The sequence below is a fragment of the Dermacentor albipictus genome, unplaced genomic scaffold (assembly GCF_038994185.2).
Source record: "Dermacentor albipictus isolate Rhodes 1998 colony unplaced genomic scaffold, USDA_Dalb.pri_finalv2 scaffold_21, whole genome shotgun sequence".
NCBI lineage: Eukaryota > Metazoa > Arthropoda > Arachnida > Ixodida > Ixodidae > Dermacentor > Dermacentor albipictus.
In genome coordinates this window covers 840,350-858,094 of record NW_027225575.1, presented here as the reverse complement: position 1 = coordinate 858,094, position 17,745 = coordinate 840,350, and the positions used below count along the sequence as shown (strand labels likewise).

The 17,745-nt window shown below is 44.9% G+C and overlaps 1 protein-coding gene across 11 annotated transcripts in view; it reads right to left on the bottom strand.

Moving 5' to 3' along the window:
* LOC139052300 (protein transport protein Sec16B-like) overlaps nucleotides 1-17,745 on the bottom strand; it is a 492,173-nt gene that overhangs the window by 162,545 nt on the left and 311,883 nt on the right. For 10 of the 11 annotated variants that reach the window (XR_011509833.1, XM_070529379.1, XM_070529385.1 and 7 more), the window contains 3 exons: nucleotides 12,947-13,052; nucleotides 11,580-11,633; nucleotides 8,306-8,524 (listed from right to left, as the gene is read on the bottom strand). Coding sequence is in view for 10 of the 11 variants with exons in the window: in XM_070529379.1 (XP_070385480.1) it covers nucleotides 8,306-8,524; nucleotides 11,580-11,633; nucleotides 12,947-13,052 (379 nt within the window). In the remaining variant the exon portion in view is untranslated. Of the gene's footprint in view, nucleotides 1-4,833; nucleotides 5,083-8,305; nucleotides 8,525-11,579; nucleotides 11,634-12,946; nucleotides 13,053-17,745 lie in introns of those variants that run through there. The other variant, XM_070529389.1, reaches the window with a different exon arrangement.

Below are 17,745 nucleotides of genomic sequence, written 5' to 3'. Positions count from 1 at the left end.
TCAAACTGTCAGCATGGCAGGTCAATGAAATCTGGCATTTCCCCGGCAATTTTCTCGAGCCAGTCATACTCGATTTGCACCATCCAACTTTAGACAAATGGTCTAAATGCATGGTAGGGTCACTGAATTTTTTCCTAAACATTTGTCACAGGCATAAACGTGATGCTGCGCAAACACCGACACTCACACCATAGAATTAGCACAGTGTCGTCGACATCCATGCACTGAAAAACTCTCATTTTGCAAACTTCACGGCTGCACACCCCAAGAAAAAATTGCCCAGTGATCATGCAAAAGCCCCTACTACAAAACCGTTCAGTTTTCACGAACGTGCTGTGTAACCACAATGAGCGGCTAGTCGTCTTTTGAGCAAAACAAACACAACCTCAGATTTGAGCCACGGCATTTGCGGCACTTTCCAGGGCGATACTCTTGTAGTCTTCCGTGACCTCCACACCCTTTTATAAAAGCAGCCACTCCCTTCCCCTCCTCATTCACTCTCCAGTCTGCAAGCCATCTCGGCGCCAGTCGCTCCTCTCACTCACCTTCATGTCAACTCCTTGCCTTTTTGCTGCCAGTTTCGACGTCGCTGCTTCTCCAAAGCTGCCCTCTTCCAGCCTGCCCTCCTGAGCACAATCTTCCACTAACGGGTGCCCTTTCATGGTTCTTAGTTTCTTCTTAGTTTCTTCTGCTCCACGTGAAGATGATGCCAAGCCCACCATTGCAACCGTCACCGTCACCAGCGTGCACTGACGAGGAATGCCCTGACGACATTTTGAAGCTTCTGCGTCGCCTGCCACATTCAGTCCCTTCGGCACCGACGGCGCATGTGTTTCGATCCATGCTGCAGGCCATGCGATTGTGTTATTCGGAGTGCTTCGCTAAGAGTGCCACGCGTGTGCTTTCGTGGTCTACAGTGGTAAATGGCTCCATCAGTCTCCAGGTGTAAATGTCCGACTTAGAGCAGAAAGTTCTGCTGATAAAAGAAGTGGAAAAAGGAGGGCGGCAGAAAACTGACATAGCGAAGGAATTTGGCATACCACTGTCTACTTTATAAACTGTATTGAAAAACAAGGAAGCTCTGCTGGATGGCTTTGAAAAGAGCTTCTCAGCGAAAAGAAAGAGGAATCGCAATTCGAAATACCCTTAAGTGGAAGGTACACTTCTACAGTGGCTGAAGAAAGCCAGGAGTGTAAATCTCTCCTTACATGAACTTGCACTTACTGCAAAAGCCGAAGTTCTTGCCCTCCAAATGGGCCATAAGGATTTCAAGTGCAGTAATGGCTGGCTTGAGCGGTTTAACAACGACATGACGTGACCTCTAAGTCGATTGTTGGTGAAAGCACAGCCGTGAACCGTGACACTGTAGACATATGGTGCCAACACCGGCTCCAAGGTTTACTTGAAAAGTATGAAGACAAAGACATCTACAACCTAAATGAGGCTGCATTATTCTACGAAATGCTACTGAATTGCACATTCACTACTGCTGGTGGATCCTCATCCGGAGGAAAACAGAGCAAGGAGCGTGTCACGGTGCTGTTTGCTGCCAATGCAACAGGCGAGGACAACCTTCGCTTGTTGATACTGGGGAAGGCGGAGAAGTCGGGGTGCTTCCGAAATGCAACTATTCCCAAGGAATACATCTACAGAAGTAACAAGAGAGCATGGATGACAGCTGCTATTTTTGAAGACTATGTGCGCCTTCTGGATAGCCGGTTCAACGCAAAGAATCAGCAAGTGCTTTTCGTAACTGACAATTGTCCGAGCCACAGGAAGATCGACAACCTCAAGGTGATCGCTGTGGAATTTTCGCCTGCAAGCTGTGGTACTGCAACTGATGGATCAGGGCATCAATGAGACCACCCGGAAGCTGTACCGCAAGGCTCTTTTGCAGTGCATGCTCATGCGTACGACGCCAGCCAGAGGTAGAACACTGAATTGCTAGGTGCAATCCATTTGCCTAACTTTTCATGGAAAGAACTCGCACCTTCGAAGGTTACCAAGTGCTTCGCGCACACCAGCTTTTTCTATGCCGTCGTCAGCAACCCTGACGCTGACCAGCTTGACAATGACCGGACTTGCAGCGATCTGTACGAGCCTGTTCATGAGATTGCTGGCCAAGAGGTAGAAGGCGACTTGGAAACATCCGTGTTGGTCGATGCTGCTGCTCCTGCGGTCGCCCCAGCGACCAATGCGGAGGTACTAATTAACACTGTTGGTGGCCCCGACGAAGACGAAGAGCCGGCAGACGAAGAGCCATGTAAAATGCCGACTATAGTGCAGATGCAGGAGTACCTACACCTGCTGCGAAATAAGGTTGAATGCATGGGCGGCGACGATGGCCGCTTGCAATGCTTGGTCAAATTAGAGCAGGGGTTGCTCGCGCAGAGTAAGAACTTGAAACAGCCGAAGCTCACTGCCTTTTCTTGCACTTGAATAAAGTTTTGCTTCACTGAATACATTGTATTTTGACTTCGTCACACTTGTGGCGAAATTAAAGCTCAACTGCTTTAGCTTCTCTCGAGTGGTCGCTTATAACGAATTTTTTCACCATCCCGCTGACTTTGTTATAACAAGGAATGACTGTATTCATGTTCATAATATTGAACTTTTACTGTAGCAGCGAGCCATCTATAAAAATGTATCGTTAACGGTTGTGTGCACCAAAATGCAATGCTTTAAGAATGCAGGAAGTAAAAAAGAAAATGTTTTCTTGCAGCCTCGACACACACCCAAGAATGGAGTAGTACAGTAGAGTCTATGAGCGACAATTCGGATTTCACGGGGAACATAAATAAGTCCGAACTATCGAATGTCCAAAAAAAAAATGAATGCATCCAAAAAATATTATTTTATTTATGTTTTAAGGCCCCTGTGCAAGGAAGAAGTGGTCAATTCATTGCTGCATGCACTTCCACTTACGTGCAACCAAGTCCACTTTTTTTCTGCTAGTTTTATGTTTCTCTGTATGCCGATGCAAGGACTGCAAAGGCTCGAGTCAGATCCACATGTGAAGGCTCCGGAGCACACAGCACATCATCATTCTAGTTAGAGTTGCAGTTTGACGGTGGGAGAACTTGATCAACTGTTTCGTCATCATTCAGTTCGGCAAACAACACCACGCTGTCAATGTCTGCAAAGTTTTCGAATGTAATGGCAGTAGGAATTGGCACAGCGCAGCCTAACAGGTCATCAATGATGTCAGCATTTGAGCTCATTGTGGTAGGTGGCAATTCCGGCTCTTCAGTTACGGAGCCAGGTTCACTTGGACTGCGACTCAAGATTCATTTGGAGTTGGACTGCAAGGGCACCAGTGGTGCCACTTGACAAGGTCTATCAATAACTTCACGAGAAAGCCGGCAGAGTGCTATCTGGTACGCATACTAAACAAACAAACAAGCACAAAATGGTGGAACGCTGTCCAGGAGGCAAATTCAACAAACAACAAGTACGGGTCATATGCGGTGTAACCGGAATGGATGTGATGATCGCGATGTTGATGCGACCTCACAATTAAGACAAAGCCTCCAAAATTGGAACTTGCAGTTAAATTTCTGAGGTGCAGTGCTGCAACCAAGGCAAGGCCTCGGGGACTACCATCTAGCAAGTGATCTCTGATGTCTTGTCGAGGTTGCCAGAGAAGATAACGGCAGCAGAGTTGGCATACGCAACAGCCACGGACAGAGTCCGGATAATGTAGAGCTGGCGGCTGTCCAAATTATTGGTCATCCTTAAACATTAAGTCCATGGGGCCAGTGGCGGTGCTGCAAAGCTGTCCGAATTACCGAGTATGTTCGGATTATTGCTGTCTGACTTATCGGTCGGCGACTGTATAATGTTGCGTTTGCACACCGCATTTACCAGTTGCAGGATTACTGCACTGCCTGTGAGTACTGCCCTCACATTTCTTAAAAGCTTCTGCAGTTCGCAGTGCACAAATGGCACCAAGTCATCTATGACAGCTTCCAGCACAACAGCTATATAGTGTACTTTCTTTAAACAGAACCTCAAGGGACCAAGAAAATTGGTTCTGTTAATCAGGAATTCCATTTACTGAACGACAAAGATGAACACAATTGCATGAATACAAAACCAACCAACCAAGAGGATGGTGTTTTATTTAAGCAATTTGTTTATAGAGATTCCACTGTAATTTCCTAGAAGTAGGCTACCCAAATAACAAATGTTCACAGAAGCATACAAAATACCGCAGTCAGCTTACTGGTGATGAGAGCACTTCTACCCCTTATGCCACACCCTACACACACCACAGGCACAAAAGGTGTCAAGTCTGAAGTGCAATCCTGAATGTGTTCCATTGCATCTATAGTGTTCCAAAGCCTTGGAAAGGTTGAACAGCTGTCATTCCCACATTCAAGAGCTTTAGAACACCAGTGGGGCCCAAGGAACACCAGCACAGCACCTAGCATCACCTCTGGTCATGTATGCTGTGGTTCGAATACAGTGACCGACCAGTAATTCAGACACCAATTAATTTCAAGACGCTCGATTATTCTGACAGTTTTGCAGCATTGCCACTCGTTCCATAGACATAACGTATGGGGATGACCAACTTTTTAAATGCCATGCAGCTCGCCATTCTATATTTCAGACTCCACTTGTTGTGGAGATGGGTTTGCACGAGGCTCACCCTACGAGTGACGGTCAGGAAAGGGCATGACGTTCCTCCCCTCCACAATGCACAAAGGCACTACAGCAGGGTTTGCTGACTCTCCGATGCGGCGCAGAGAAAGCTCCAGAGTCAGGTCGCCAACAAACATAGGTTTATTCACCCAAGATAGAGCACAGTGCAACAGTCAAGGTGCTTACGGATGAAGGCTCACCTCAAGACCAATCGACTATGCGCACCTGCTGCACTAGGGCTAACCGGGAAGTGGTCCACGAAGCGCAAGAACGAGAAGTCGCGGGAGCAAAGGTCCCAAGTAACCAACTCGTTGCAGGCCTGTGAGCATCTGCTGCGGTGATGAAGCCTTCAGCGAAAGAGAGCTCGGGTGGACAGGGTGTCAGGGGACCGCCACTCAGGAGACCAATCAGGGCGCGTTCCGGTGACACTTGCTCCTGCCGTGTGCACCACGTTGCTGTTATGGCAGCAGTTCCTGGAGATTGAGCTAAGCACAATGTGCGAGCTGGGGGACGAGGTGCGGGAAGGCACCTCGATCCCCACATTGCGTGACCATATGCTAATTCATCCACTGAGATAAGCCGAAAGCCAATGTTTCCGTTTTTATACATTGCCGGCACTTTCTAGAAACCAGAAGCAGCGAAGCACTAATCGATCCAGTACAGTTAAATCACGATATAGTGAACTTCAATACAACGAAATTCTTGATTTAATGAATTATTTAACTTTTAGTAACCTCTTGTCCATAGGACACCATTTATTTAGAACCTCAATATAACGAAGTGTGTTTGTATGCGATTTCAATATAACAGAATTTCACGCTGCAAGGAAATGCCGCGATGATAAATGGAAACTTCCGCAGACGCAGATGGTCAAATGATTGAATTACAAAAGGGCTGCTTGCAGATGAACCTCTAAAATCGCAGGTGGCGCTGCAAGAGCGACTGCTGAAGTGGAGCCACATCATGTTCCGTATAAAGTCTAAGTGCGATAAGATCCTATCGCGGCATTGTGTGAGGGTGAGACAAGATAGTGGCTTCACATGTGCCGCCTTCCCTCGCGAGAAAAGGTAAAGGGGGAGGGGAGCGAGCTCACCGAAACGTGATCATGCGCGCATGAGGGGCGGATGAGGGAGTTGACATGCATTGCAATTTCTGGCACGTAAGCGTAGCACGTACGCGTGCCGCGCTGCACGTACACGTATACGTACGCGTGCACATGCACGTACGCATGGCATCACGTAAGCTGTAAGCTGTCTTTCCGCGCGTTTAGTAGAGGAGGTTGCGTAATCTCGAGTTTCGGTGACCCGTTGGAGCGAGAGGCAGATGAACCATTCGCTCCCCGCTGCCAGTGCTTTTTATTATAGCGTTGTCCCAGTGCGGCGACGCTATCAGCCGCAAGGGCGGAGTGCACGCGAAAGCATGGCTGGCTTCACTTAATTCGTACCGCCAACGTGAACATATCATCGACGTGGTATGAAACCATATCATTTATTGACACATCCTAAATTCATCAAAATGAATTGTTTTCTCATTCAAATTTGCTTTATTCGACTACCCTACAATTCGGAAAATTCTGTGGCACCTTTCCGTGTAAGAGAAATCGATCGGTGATTGTAGTTAATTGCATAAATGTCATAATTCAATACAACAAAACTTCGGTATAACAAAACAAATTGCCAGTTTTGCCCACTTCATTATATCAAGGTTTAACTGTATTTACCAACCGTGCCCACACTTGGGAGCAAACTGCTAGCCACAGGACAAGCCAAACTGGGGCCGTATTCTGTAGCGGTTCACTTTGGAACCGGTTCGGTCTGGCTGTTGCCATTGGTCGGCGCTTCGTTGTCGTCATCCCTGGTGGGCGGGACGACAAATTTTGTTGACATCACACAGGTTGTCAATCATCTGGAAAGGAACCGGTTCCCTGCTACGAGAGGAACCGCGGAGAAGTTGTTCGCTCGAGGGTCGCGCGCGGTGGCGAGCATGATGTCGAGGGTTGCTAGGGCAACCGTGGCTGCCGGCTAGTCTCGCGCCAGCTGACGAGCCGGCACCTAGATGAGACGAGACAGAGACGGCAATGGAGGCTCCTTTGGTTGTGTTACTGGCGAGCGCCGAAAGACAGCGACGCGACGAGAGGCAACGACGCGACGCGTTCGGCATGGCGGAAGAAGAGTTTCAAAGGCATTTTAGGCTCTCCAAAGACATAGTGCGACGTCTTTGCGATGAGCTGGAAGAACACCTCGGACCTCAAAGATTTCGTGGTGTCGACACTACGATGAAAGTGCTATGCACGCTGCGGTTTTTTGCCACTGAGAGTTTTCAACAGTGAGTCGGGAATGAAGAAGCGATTGCACTGTCGCAGCCTTCAGTCAGCCGGATCATTACAGCCGTCGCCAAGGCCATCATGGTTGTGGGCAAAGAAAAAGGATGGGTTAGATTCCCTCTCCACGGCGCAACAGAAAGCCGCCGTCAGCTGCTGGCCCAACACACACGACGCATTTGCTAGGTAGGGGTGCTCCTCGACAAATGAAACAAGTATTTCGCGCTGCCTCGTTGAAACATGAGGACCCAGCCGCCTGTCCATGTGCGACGACATCGTTTCGGTTTCGGCGTGCGAACAAGTCCAAAACGTAAACAAAGCAAAGCAAGTTGTTTGCATAACGTATGGCAGACCACCTAGCGACTGAATAAGAAAACAACAGAAATAAAATTACAACTCCCAGTAGCGGACTGTGCCGCAAGCTCACATTTATTACTGAAAATTATATTTGCAAGTGTTCTATACAAACCAATGTTTTTTAACAAACTAGCAACATCCTTCAATTGCTATACCGTCCCCCAAGTACAAACAAAAATTATGACGTGATCTTCCGGCAGTCCGCCGCTCCTTGATTGGTTCCCCTCACGCCGCCCCGTTCCACTCTTTCTCCGAGTGACGTAATCCAGACGTAACGGCCAGACCGAACCGGTTCCAAAGCGAACCGCTACAGAATACGGCCCCTGTTAAGTTTTCAAGGCCGATTTTGCATGTTTGTCGTGGATGTCCTGCTTGATCAGCGTCTTTTCCTTTACATGTTTGAACAGCTACAAGGCCTCGAACAACATCATTGTCTGCAGTAACAAATGCTTGTCCCTCGCAAACATCAAGCAGCTTCAAATGGCACAGACTCCATGTGGTCTTGATGACTGCTCCAATGAGGACAACGATGAAGCGAGGAGCGTGGCCAACCTCTGTTGCAAGTTGCTAGTGAACAGAGTTTTGTTGTGTGCATTGAGTGTGCTTATCTGCAATGACAGCATTGTAATCGTCAAACTACAGATTGACTCGGTCACATGCAAGCATATGTGCATGCAGCAACGCATTAACAAACTTTTCTGGGCGGTTGTGGAATCAAGACACCTATTTTCTGGCCCATTATTATTTTTAAAAAATTTTTTTTTCATATACCTTCAAGATCAAGTGACATTACTGAGGGCAGTGGTTAATATGAGAGAATGTATGAAAATGATTGGTATTTCCTGCTTGTACACTATCGGTTATTTCAGACTCCCAATTTTTCAAGCTTTCAGGTGAGCACTGCCAAGTCCATATTATTAGCTAGTGACTGTATACCATACATTTTTTTATGGCTGCTGGCTACTACTTTTGATCTTGTACCTGAGACATGTTGCTGTTGCCACGTAGCTGCTGAAGCAGCTGGGCAAAGTTGGAAAGCCACAGGGGTTCACCCAGTTCCTCCAGCTCGCCTTGACCTTGGCTGAAGTGAGGATCGTGGTACTTGAGGCGGCTTGCCAGCTCATAGGTCTGGGCTGCCAGCTGTGCCGATTCACACTGCCGAACCATTGCCTCCGCTAGGACCTCGCAATAGTGTAGTGCCTGCAACAACACCCGTCAAGATGGTGCTTGTTTGCCTGCTCTTAAATCCAAGCAAGACAATGTGCTTACAACCATGATATTGACAACTGGGCAGCCTCTCTAGTTAGGAAAGGAAACTCATATTATAAAGAAAATGAAACATGGACCAGAAATGTGTAGTTAGAACATTTAAACAGATGTCCCCATTTCCATGTGAAAGCCTTGTTCACAGAGAGACCTTGTTGTGAACAAGCCTTTCATGTGGAAGTCAAAACATCTTCTGACTTTTTTTTTTCCAATTTTTTTTAGACAGCCCTGTTTCCTTTCCTTGCAATGTGCATTTACAGCAATCTATGACTCCCTGAAAAAGGACACAAAGAGGATCCGAGTGACCACTTGCATGAACACAAGAGGCAACACTGTACCCAGGCCACAATGTAAAACAAATCGTGCCAATAAAGAAAAGTAGCAGGCCTCCCCTTCACTCCATTACGAATATCAGCTGCACTTGCCTGCAGTCCCATCTAGTAAGCATGCCAGGCGTTTGTCTGAACACTATGCAAACAAAAAAAAAAAGAACTGCTTGCACCTGCTTTCAATGGACAGTCAACAATGCAAGCCCACCATAACTAAAAAGGCAGAGTAGAAACAAACAAGAGCAAATTTCACCAACACAGGCGTCACTGCTTTTGGCATTGTCAAGGCCATGATCTTGGACTTTGTCTTGACACAATCTAAAACAAAAAACTTGCAAGAAGCATCAATTTTTACTATTCAGGTTTTGCCTATCCTATTTTCTGGTGTGTAAGTAATGGTGGTGTTCTTAATTTTTTGTTGGTGCGTCTTATACCCCTGTCAAGCGGGCAAGTTAAGTGCACTTACGGCGAGTGCACTCGGTTTTTAAGTGCACTTTCCCAAATCTTAACGTCGCAGCGGAGTGTACTCTCAGATGAGTGCACTTAAGTCGGAGTACATTCACGGAACGCACTTTGCTGGCCAAGTACGTAGCCTCGCCGCCAACGGTTTGAAGGATTGCCTAGCCTCGCCGCCAACGCTTTCAACGACGCAAAATGTAATGCATGAAAAAAGGACACAAAAGTTCATTTCAGTTAGTGAACAGCTTTTAACAATATAATTTGTGTTTAACGAGAAGCGAAACAGCACAAAGAAACGAATTTATCATGTACGCAACTAACGGCGCCAGAATGATGCGGCACTGCGCCGCCGCCATGTTCATTCAGTTCGTGTTTATTTTGGTGTGAAAGCATGCTGACCATGCCGGTCGTGCTTTGAGCCATGTGCGTGGCATTTTGCAGTGTAGCTAAATATATAACTCGCCGTCTTTGCTCATATATACTCGCTCATATTCTGTTCTAGCAGGATCAACTGTCGCCTCGCCGCACGCCGCCATGTTGTTTTGGATTTGCTAGTCATTAGTCTTGGCCAGCATTGACTTGCAACAGATTTATAATAAAAACGTCTTCGTTTTTTGTTGAGACAAATTGATGAAGTTTGTTTTTATATATAATTCTACTTAAAACAATCGCTTTTTAGCAGCTTTCTCCTGTTAATTTACATCTTTAAAAACGCGCTCTTAGTCTGTTGCCATTTTTTTTTTACTGGGAGTGCACTCTGTTTTCCCGTTAAGAAGCGCGTTGCCTAAAGTGTGACTCAAGGTCCCGAAGTGCACTCCCAGTAAGTGCACTTAACTTGCCCGCTTGACAGGGGTATTATAGAATGATGCGACTTATGTTTTTAAGTCGACTGCTTAAGACTGCTGTCAAAATTGTATTGGATGCTATGGCCACGCGAAGCGCACTGGGTTGACCTCCTCTGGAAGTTGCTACAGGTTGTGTGCGCGCTATATGTACTGGGTTATTCCTGTGATTGAGTTGCCGAGTGCCGTGCGAGAAGGACGGAGCAGCAACGCAAGCGGTGGCAGGCCGACCACGAGTCGACCGAATCTGAAGTCGCTTTCAAGATATGCCATACACCGCTGTGCAAACTACGCAGTTGCTCCCAGAGTACAAGCCACTCCCCCTCCCTCCTGAGCTGCTTTCTCGCTTTCCTCCCTGGTGTGCGATTGGACTTCCCATGGCACGCTTTCTCTCACACTTACAGCACGCGGGGACAATGTTACCCTCCTTGAACTTTATACGGAACATCGTGACGCCCACAACAGCAGAAATGCACCTAGAGTGTCCGTATTATCGCTATCACAATTCTAAAGGAATGGCACCAATATGCTTGCACGTGACTCGCATTCCTGAAGTGAAATGTCACTGTATTTCTTTTTAATTGCTTCCCGAACGAACAGGTGCATCTTATACATCGATGCAACTTATACACTTTTTTTTTTTGAACTGCCATTTTGAGGGTGGTGCGATTCATACAAAAGTGTGACTTATAGACCGGGAAATACAATATATGTTCCCCTCAAGAGGCACATGTGATGAGCAGAAGCACAACAGCACAAGTTATGCACAGAAAAATGTGGCTCAGTTATTTTTTTTTCAAAAATCAACTCCCACATATATGAACCTTGAGACATACGCCACAAACCATGTCACTATCTTCACTGTGTCTCATACTCTGCAAAGTACACAATAGGAGACGAGGAATTAGTTGACTGGAAAGAAGACATTAGTTACGTACATGATTTAGGCACAAGTATCAAGAACAACCACTGGGAAGTAATAGCACCACGACGGCATGCAAAAAAAGTTTTTCCTAGATGCTAAACCAGCATTTAACTCGTCTGTCTGCACAAATGAGGATAGCGTTAAAGCACCAAAAATACCTTTTGCTCACAACCCTGCAAGCTGTAGATACTGATTGCAGCAGCCTCATTCAGCACATTGTTGTGCTTTCAGTGCAACATAGGTATTCAAAATACATTTAAAAAAAAATTCAAGCCCTGCCTTAACCCATAACATCTATGAGGCAGTTGCCCTGAACACAAATGACCAAACACTCTTTTCAAGAAACCACATCCTAATATTACCAAGGAAGGAGTCAATTGTCCTTGATGCATTTAAACACATACTATTCGAACGGTAGGCAGGAAAGAACCCACCTCTTGTGCGAAGCCGAATTCAGCAAGCCTTGTGGCATGGAGAAACTTGTAGACCTGCAACAACACATTTGCCAAAACATGTCATGCATTATAATACCTTGAATGAAATGTGCAATTTATTGTTAGAGAAAAAGCAACATGCATACTTAAAGTAAATTTAAATTCAACAGATATGTGCACTGATAAATACAAAAATAGAATTAGTGAAAATGGAATGAATGCACTGGGCATGCCTGAACAGGTATATTGTGAGCACCCAAGAAAATCTAGTGCACCACAATTAACCTTACAGCTAGCTACAACTTGGCAAACAGACACAAGCGTAATTTCTATAATTACTCTAGGTCAACTGGACTACAACTTGCCAAGAAAATCTCGTTACCAGGAAGAAAAAAGACACATGAATCACTTGTGTGCGCCGTGAGCAGCAGTGAGATCAGCCGTGAACTGCATCTGCACTAGACAAGTGTGGCCGTGCACACTCCGATTGTGTTCTTTTGCATGAGGCCAGTGAAGATAGTGGTATACTTTAAGTCGTGGTGTAACAGTCTTCTTAAGCTGTGAAAGCTTGATTCGCCCTTCCGGGTTCCAAATTCACAATGAACAGCTGGCATAAGAAACATTTTGTTTATCTTAAAATTCTCGTTATCTTGAGAAAGATTTCCTCAATTTTATGACAGTGTTAACCCCTGCCCTCCCAACGATTTATCCTGAATTTTGCATAAAAATGGCAAAATTTTTCTAATGCAGGATGCAATATTTGAACAATTTTTGTACTTTTACAAAATCTGAGCCACTTATTGCAAAAATGAAGCTTAGCAGCACTATGTGTAGCAGAAACTTAAACATATCATTCATGGTCTAAGCTTGTCCTTCGCAATATTTACTAAAAATGTGCAGAGTAATCCAGCTCTCCCATAGTACCACCATATACAGACATTCACTAGTATTTGATTCAAGTTTAGAATATTCATATGCTTCTATATGAATTCTGGGGTTTTATATGCGAAAATCACAACATAATTATGAGGCCCGCCGTAGTGGGGGCATCATAATCACAGTAGGGTCTGCGGATTAATTTTGACCACCCAGGGTTCTGTAATGCGTGCATAAATTTTAGTATGCAAGTGTTTTTGCATTTCATCCTCAACAAAATGCTGGCACCACAAGTGGAATCGAACCTGCAACCTCGAGTTCAGTGGCGCAACACCATATCCACTAAGCTATCGCAGTGGGCATTCTCGCATTTCTAGATAATATGTGAATAATCTAATGTCAGATTGGACATGATACAGTGTAACCCTTTACATTTTCAGCATCAGATGCCCAGAAATCAAGTGAAGAGGTAGAGGGGGGAAAGTACTTGCCTGCAGGTGTGGCAGCATGTACCCTGCATTGGCCAGGGACTGGGAGTATTCGTAGATTTCGGTGCACTGGATTGCTTCGTTAGATGCAAACTCCACGAAAGAAAGCCTGTAGGGCAAAAACTGCTTAAATGAGCACTCCCCGCTTCCATAAAAAATGGTGCAATAACATAGGGTCACCGGTGCAACAAATATGCCTCATAAGCTATTTCCTTACCAGCTGCGCGCGCGCGCGCACACACACACACTCTTGGCAGGTATCCCACAAGTATAAGTTTCAGCAACAAACAAGGAAAGATCAGGTGTGAGGCACTAAATGAAAATACAATAAAACATCCCAATGAAATAACAGATACAGTCGACACTCGTTATAACGAACCGTGATGATCCAGTAAAAAAAGTCGATTGTATCTGAAGTCCTTTATCCAAAATTAGTGTTGCGGTAAATTGAGAAATTGCAAAACTTTACACACACCGCTGTGTGACACTTAAGTGACTGCAAAAACAATAAGAACATCGAAATTAAAGTCACTATAGATCAACAGGCTTACGCGGTAAACGCACAACCATGCAGCATGGTGTCTTCCTTTCCGCCAATTTCCTGAATGCTGACAAGTGGCTGTTTCCCCATACTAGAGCATACATACATCTGCACAACGGCAAGATTAAATGCCGGCACAATGGTGGGGAGCCGGCCAGCCCATGCTGCCGCACCGGCCGCCAGGCCCAAGCACGTCACCGCTGCCAATGGCAAATATTAGCTACAGTTTTTCTGCATGCAAAACAGTGGCCAGTAGTACAAATCAGTCTTAATTTTATCTTTCGCATCAAGCGATGATCATTGTCAAATCTGCAGCATGAACAAGAGCTACGGTGAAAGGCAAGTTCAACTTGGAGCCCTCGTCTGCCCGCCACTGCACTACATGTGAGATGGCTCGACTGCATCAAGTGAGGCCTTGCAATCGGGAGGCCACGATGACAAATCAAGCGTTCCCAAAACGGTGCATTTTGCAATTGTCAGCAGTTGTTTTTGAAGGTCTAGCAGAACTCTCAGCATTTGGAGCTGACAGCAGTGGGCGGCAGTGGTCCACTCACGTGGTTGAGATGAAAACGCCCCGCTGGCGAGGCGTTGCACAGCACGCCATTGTGGGAAGCTTGCTGCTAGTGCACTCGTTGTTTAAGAATACATACATTTTTGCAGATCCCGCCAGGCTGGAAACAGTTGCATGCAGCGCACTGCCACACGCATGTATCCCAGCAGCGACGTACGTTGTACAATTTACACCATCTAGGCAAAATATGCCCCAATATTTGCCTGTTTAGCCGACAGTCCGTTATAACCAGGTTCGTTAAAAGCAGAACTGGTTGCATTGATAATATAGGCATACCAAACTAAGAAGGATAGTCTGTTATACCTGAAAATATGTTGTAGGCAAACCTGTTCTAACGGACATGGATTGTGTAATGAACAAAAGATTTCCCCAAAAGCTGCTTAGAAATACATGCACTTATTACCTCATTCTAATGAAACAATACTTCCCTACCAACAAACATAATGAATCATTTTCCCTGAAGCAACAAATAGTCAGTGATTTCCCGTTGTCAGTGGTGGAACAGCCATTTGAGCTTTTGGCACAGTGTTCAACAGAGATCTATATATACGAGATATGGTCTCGATTCGAACTCTAAAATAGACAATAAATATAGCGCAGCTAGCTTTACACGCACCAATGAGGCATTCGAGCAAAACTAACAAACTAATTAGGTTAACTTTATAAGAAAATAGCTCTCCTTGTGGGCATATAGTGCCAGTTCTACTATTTAAACTTGCAACAAGCATTGCACTTTCACCGTGCTTCAAGTGAGCAAAAGAAAAAGAAAGAAAGGGTTCTGGGAAGTGGGGCATGTCAACAAGACTCCGTCCTAAGAAGTAGTGACTATTCCACCCTAGGAAGTAAGTGACTAAATCGAAGTTACAGGAAAGACAACAACAGGTTTTTTTGTTTTTTTTTTTAAATGTGCACAATCTCTCCTGTCCAACTGTGCTATGGAACATGTTAAAGCTGACTAAGCTACAACCACTGAATCTGCGCTTTTGATTGCACAGAGTTGCAAGTCTACCATTAAGCAAATTAAAAATCAGCAGTTGAGTACAGCTATTACCAGATATTTTTAAAGTGGCACAGCCAAGAACTATGTTAAAAATTTGCAAACGGACATTATCGTATTTACTTGATTCTGACGCACTCTCAATTGTAATAGGCACCAATTTTCTGTGACCAAAAGAAAGAAAAGTCCTTTAAAGTACCATCACCTCATTGTTTCATACAGAAATACACCTCTCTCTCATTTGGAAAAATAAAGATTTACTCCCAATACACGAGTTGCGATAAATAAAAAAAGTAGCAGTTTCACTCGATAAACAAAGCATCGATTGTGATAGCAAATTAGGAGACAGCTATACAAAAAGTAAGGATAGTTGTTTTATAGGCCATATGAACTTTTAAACATTCGCTTACTAACTAAATCAGGGTGTCAACCAAGTTGACATTTTCAAATTCCCTGAATTTTCCAGGTTTTCCCTGAGTGCCTTTGCCAAATTCCCTGAGTGACACAGAACTTTGTTTTATGTCAAGAGACGGGCTGGCACTATGTCATCCGATAGTGTCACTCTCTAGTAAGCATGCTAAAAAATACAAAACGACTTAATCCAGCTTGAATAGTAAGGGGTAGTGTTTATTTTATTCAAAAAGAAAACATAAGGGAGGAGTTAGTAAAATGCACAGCGAAAAAAGATATATTGGGAAAAAATGCGTAAAACTCATAGTGAGACATCCTCAAATACGAATAAAAAGGAGATGCATACAGAAGCAAATATTTTCGAAGATGAGCTATTTCTATCAATTTTATCCCAAGGTGCTGGAGACTCTATATAGAAGGCAAGTCAAGGCGGGAGAATGCCTCTGAATTTTGTAGTGAGCAATCGTAAATACATAGTAACATATATTCATTAATTGTACAGTAAGTCGTGCTACGTTTCTTCAATAAATATATTGAATCACCCACTCAGATTACTTGCAAAGGTTAATTATTGGGCCCAAGCATTACAACAAGGGAGAAATAATCTTTTGCGATTACTACCCAAACCCTCAGCTTTGCTTTCACGAAGGCCCAATTACCCTCTTTGAAGGGACGTCAACGAGGGCAATGCTTTCGTAAAAGCGGTCGTTTGAAGCGATACATTTTACTGAGAAGTGGAATGGGTGCACCTTAAGAAAGCAGAATGTGCAATTTACTCAAAGCCTAATGTTCACTGTCTATTCCTTGTAACCACTACACAGTAATGACAAAATTAGGTTGCGTTCGCAAATGTTATGCCGTGACTAAAGGGGATATTACGAGATTCGTAGTTTGCTTCTCCGGTGTTCTCGGTGAGCTAAACAAGGCATCTTGTTTATTTCTAGGGGAATTAGGGGCATGGTATGAATAAGGTCTAGGCAATGCTCCAAATGGATGGGTTAAATGCGCATTTTCAAGTAGAATAGGTATGCAAGTGGTCCATACCCTTACTAGTCTGTTTTACGAGCGATGTAAGACTTAGACGGCTGCGCTTGCATAATTACACTAACAACTGAGATAAAATTGTGCGAACATAAGGGGAACAATATGCCAAGCTTATGTGCGATGGTAAATGCGTGTTGATTAAATACAGCATAAAAAAAATTGTGAACAAATGTTTAAAATTATCACGCTACTGCTATTGTCCCAAGAGAGGTTACGATACTTTATACTTTGAAGGAATAGGCAGCAATTCAAGTGGAATGTGTCGCATTGTTTTAATATTTCTGGGTTATTGTGAAGGGTTACGAATAATCATTGAACCCTCATTTTTTGTTCTTACTTTGTCATGCGTGACATATTAATTTCGGCTGGTGTGCTCACTGAACTAAAGAAGGCAGCTCCGTTAGGTTTGGTGACTGCAAGGACAAATTAATGAGTGGTGTGGAGGTGAAGTTCACAATAGATGGCTTTCGTAATAAATTACGTATGCAAGCACTCCAGCGTGTTTGAGCATGTCTAACGAGAGCGGAAGAATTGAGCCCGCTGTTCTGGCAGCACTATACAAGCCGCCAAGACCAAATTTAGCGAAAATTGGTGGTGCCCAACGGAAACTTCCTGAGCGAAGTGGTTGGATCAAATACAGCCTTTGTAAAATTTTCTTATTCAAGCATTAGAGCGTGTGATATGGAAACTATCAACTATGCTTCCCAGTGTCTCGACATAGCTGTAGTTTACAACAGGTTTGTTGTGTGTAGGGGGCGCTGTCAATTATATCAGTTGTATATAAGCCATCGCCATCAGAATAAAGTTCCGTTCCGTGGTTCCCCGTCAATGCATAGTCCTGTCTTATCATTCGGTGCATCGCGTCACTACAAAATGCGCAGTCGGCGAAGCTAGCGAGCTAGCGACGAACTGCTTTCCCTTACCTGGCTTTGTGCTGTTCCAAGGGTCGTCACCTACGAGATGGCAGCATACGGACTACTGCCATTACCGCCTTTCCTGGAGACTCCTGGAGATGCGACAATTCCATGGGAGCAGTGGTGCGATGATTTCACAAATTTCCTTGACGCGCAACCGCCATTACAGAAAAAGGCCATTCTGCTGCAATGTCTTGGGGTCGAGGGACGCCGTGTTTTTCGCACATTGGGCCCAGAACCGGCAGGAACATCAGACACGACAAAAGCCGGGCTGGAGACAAGCAAACCAGCAGGAAAAGACAAGACGGAGGCAAGTGAAGGGGA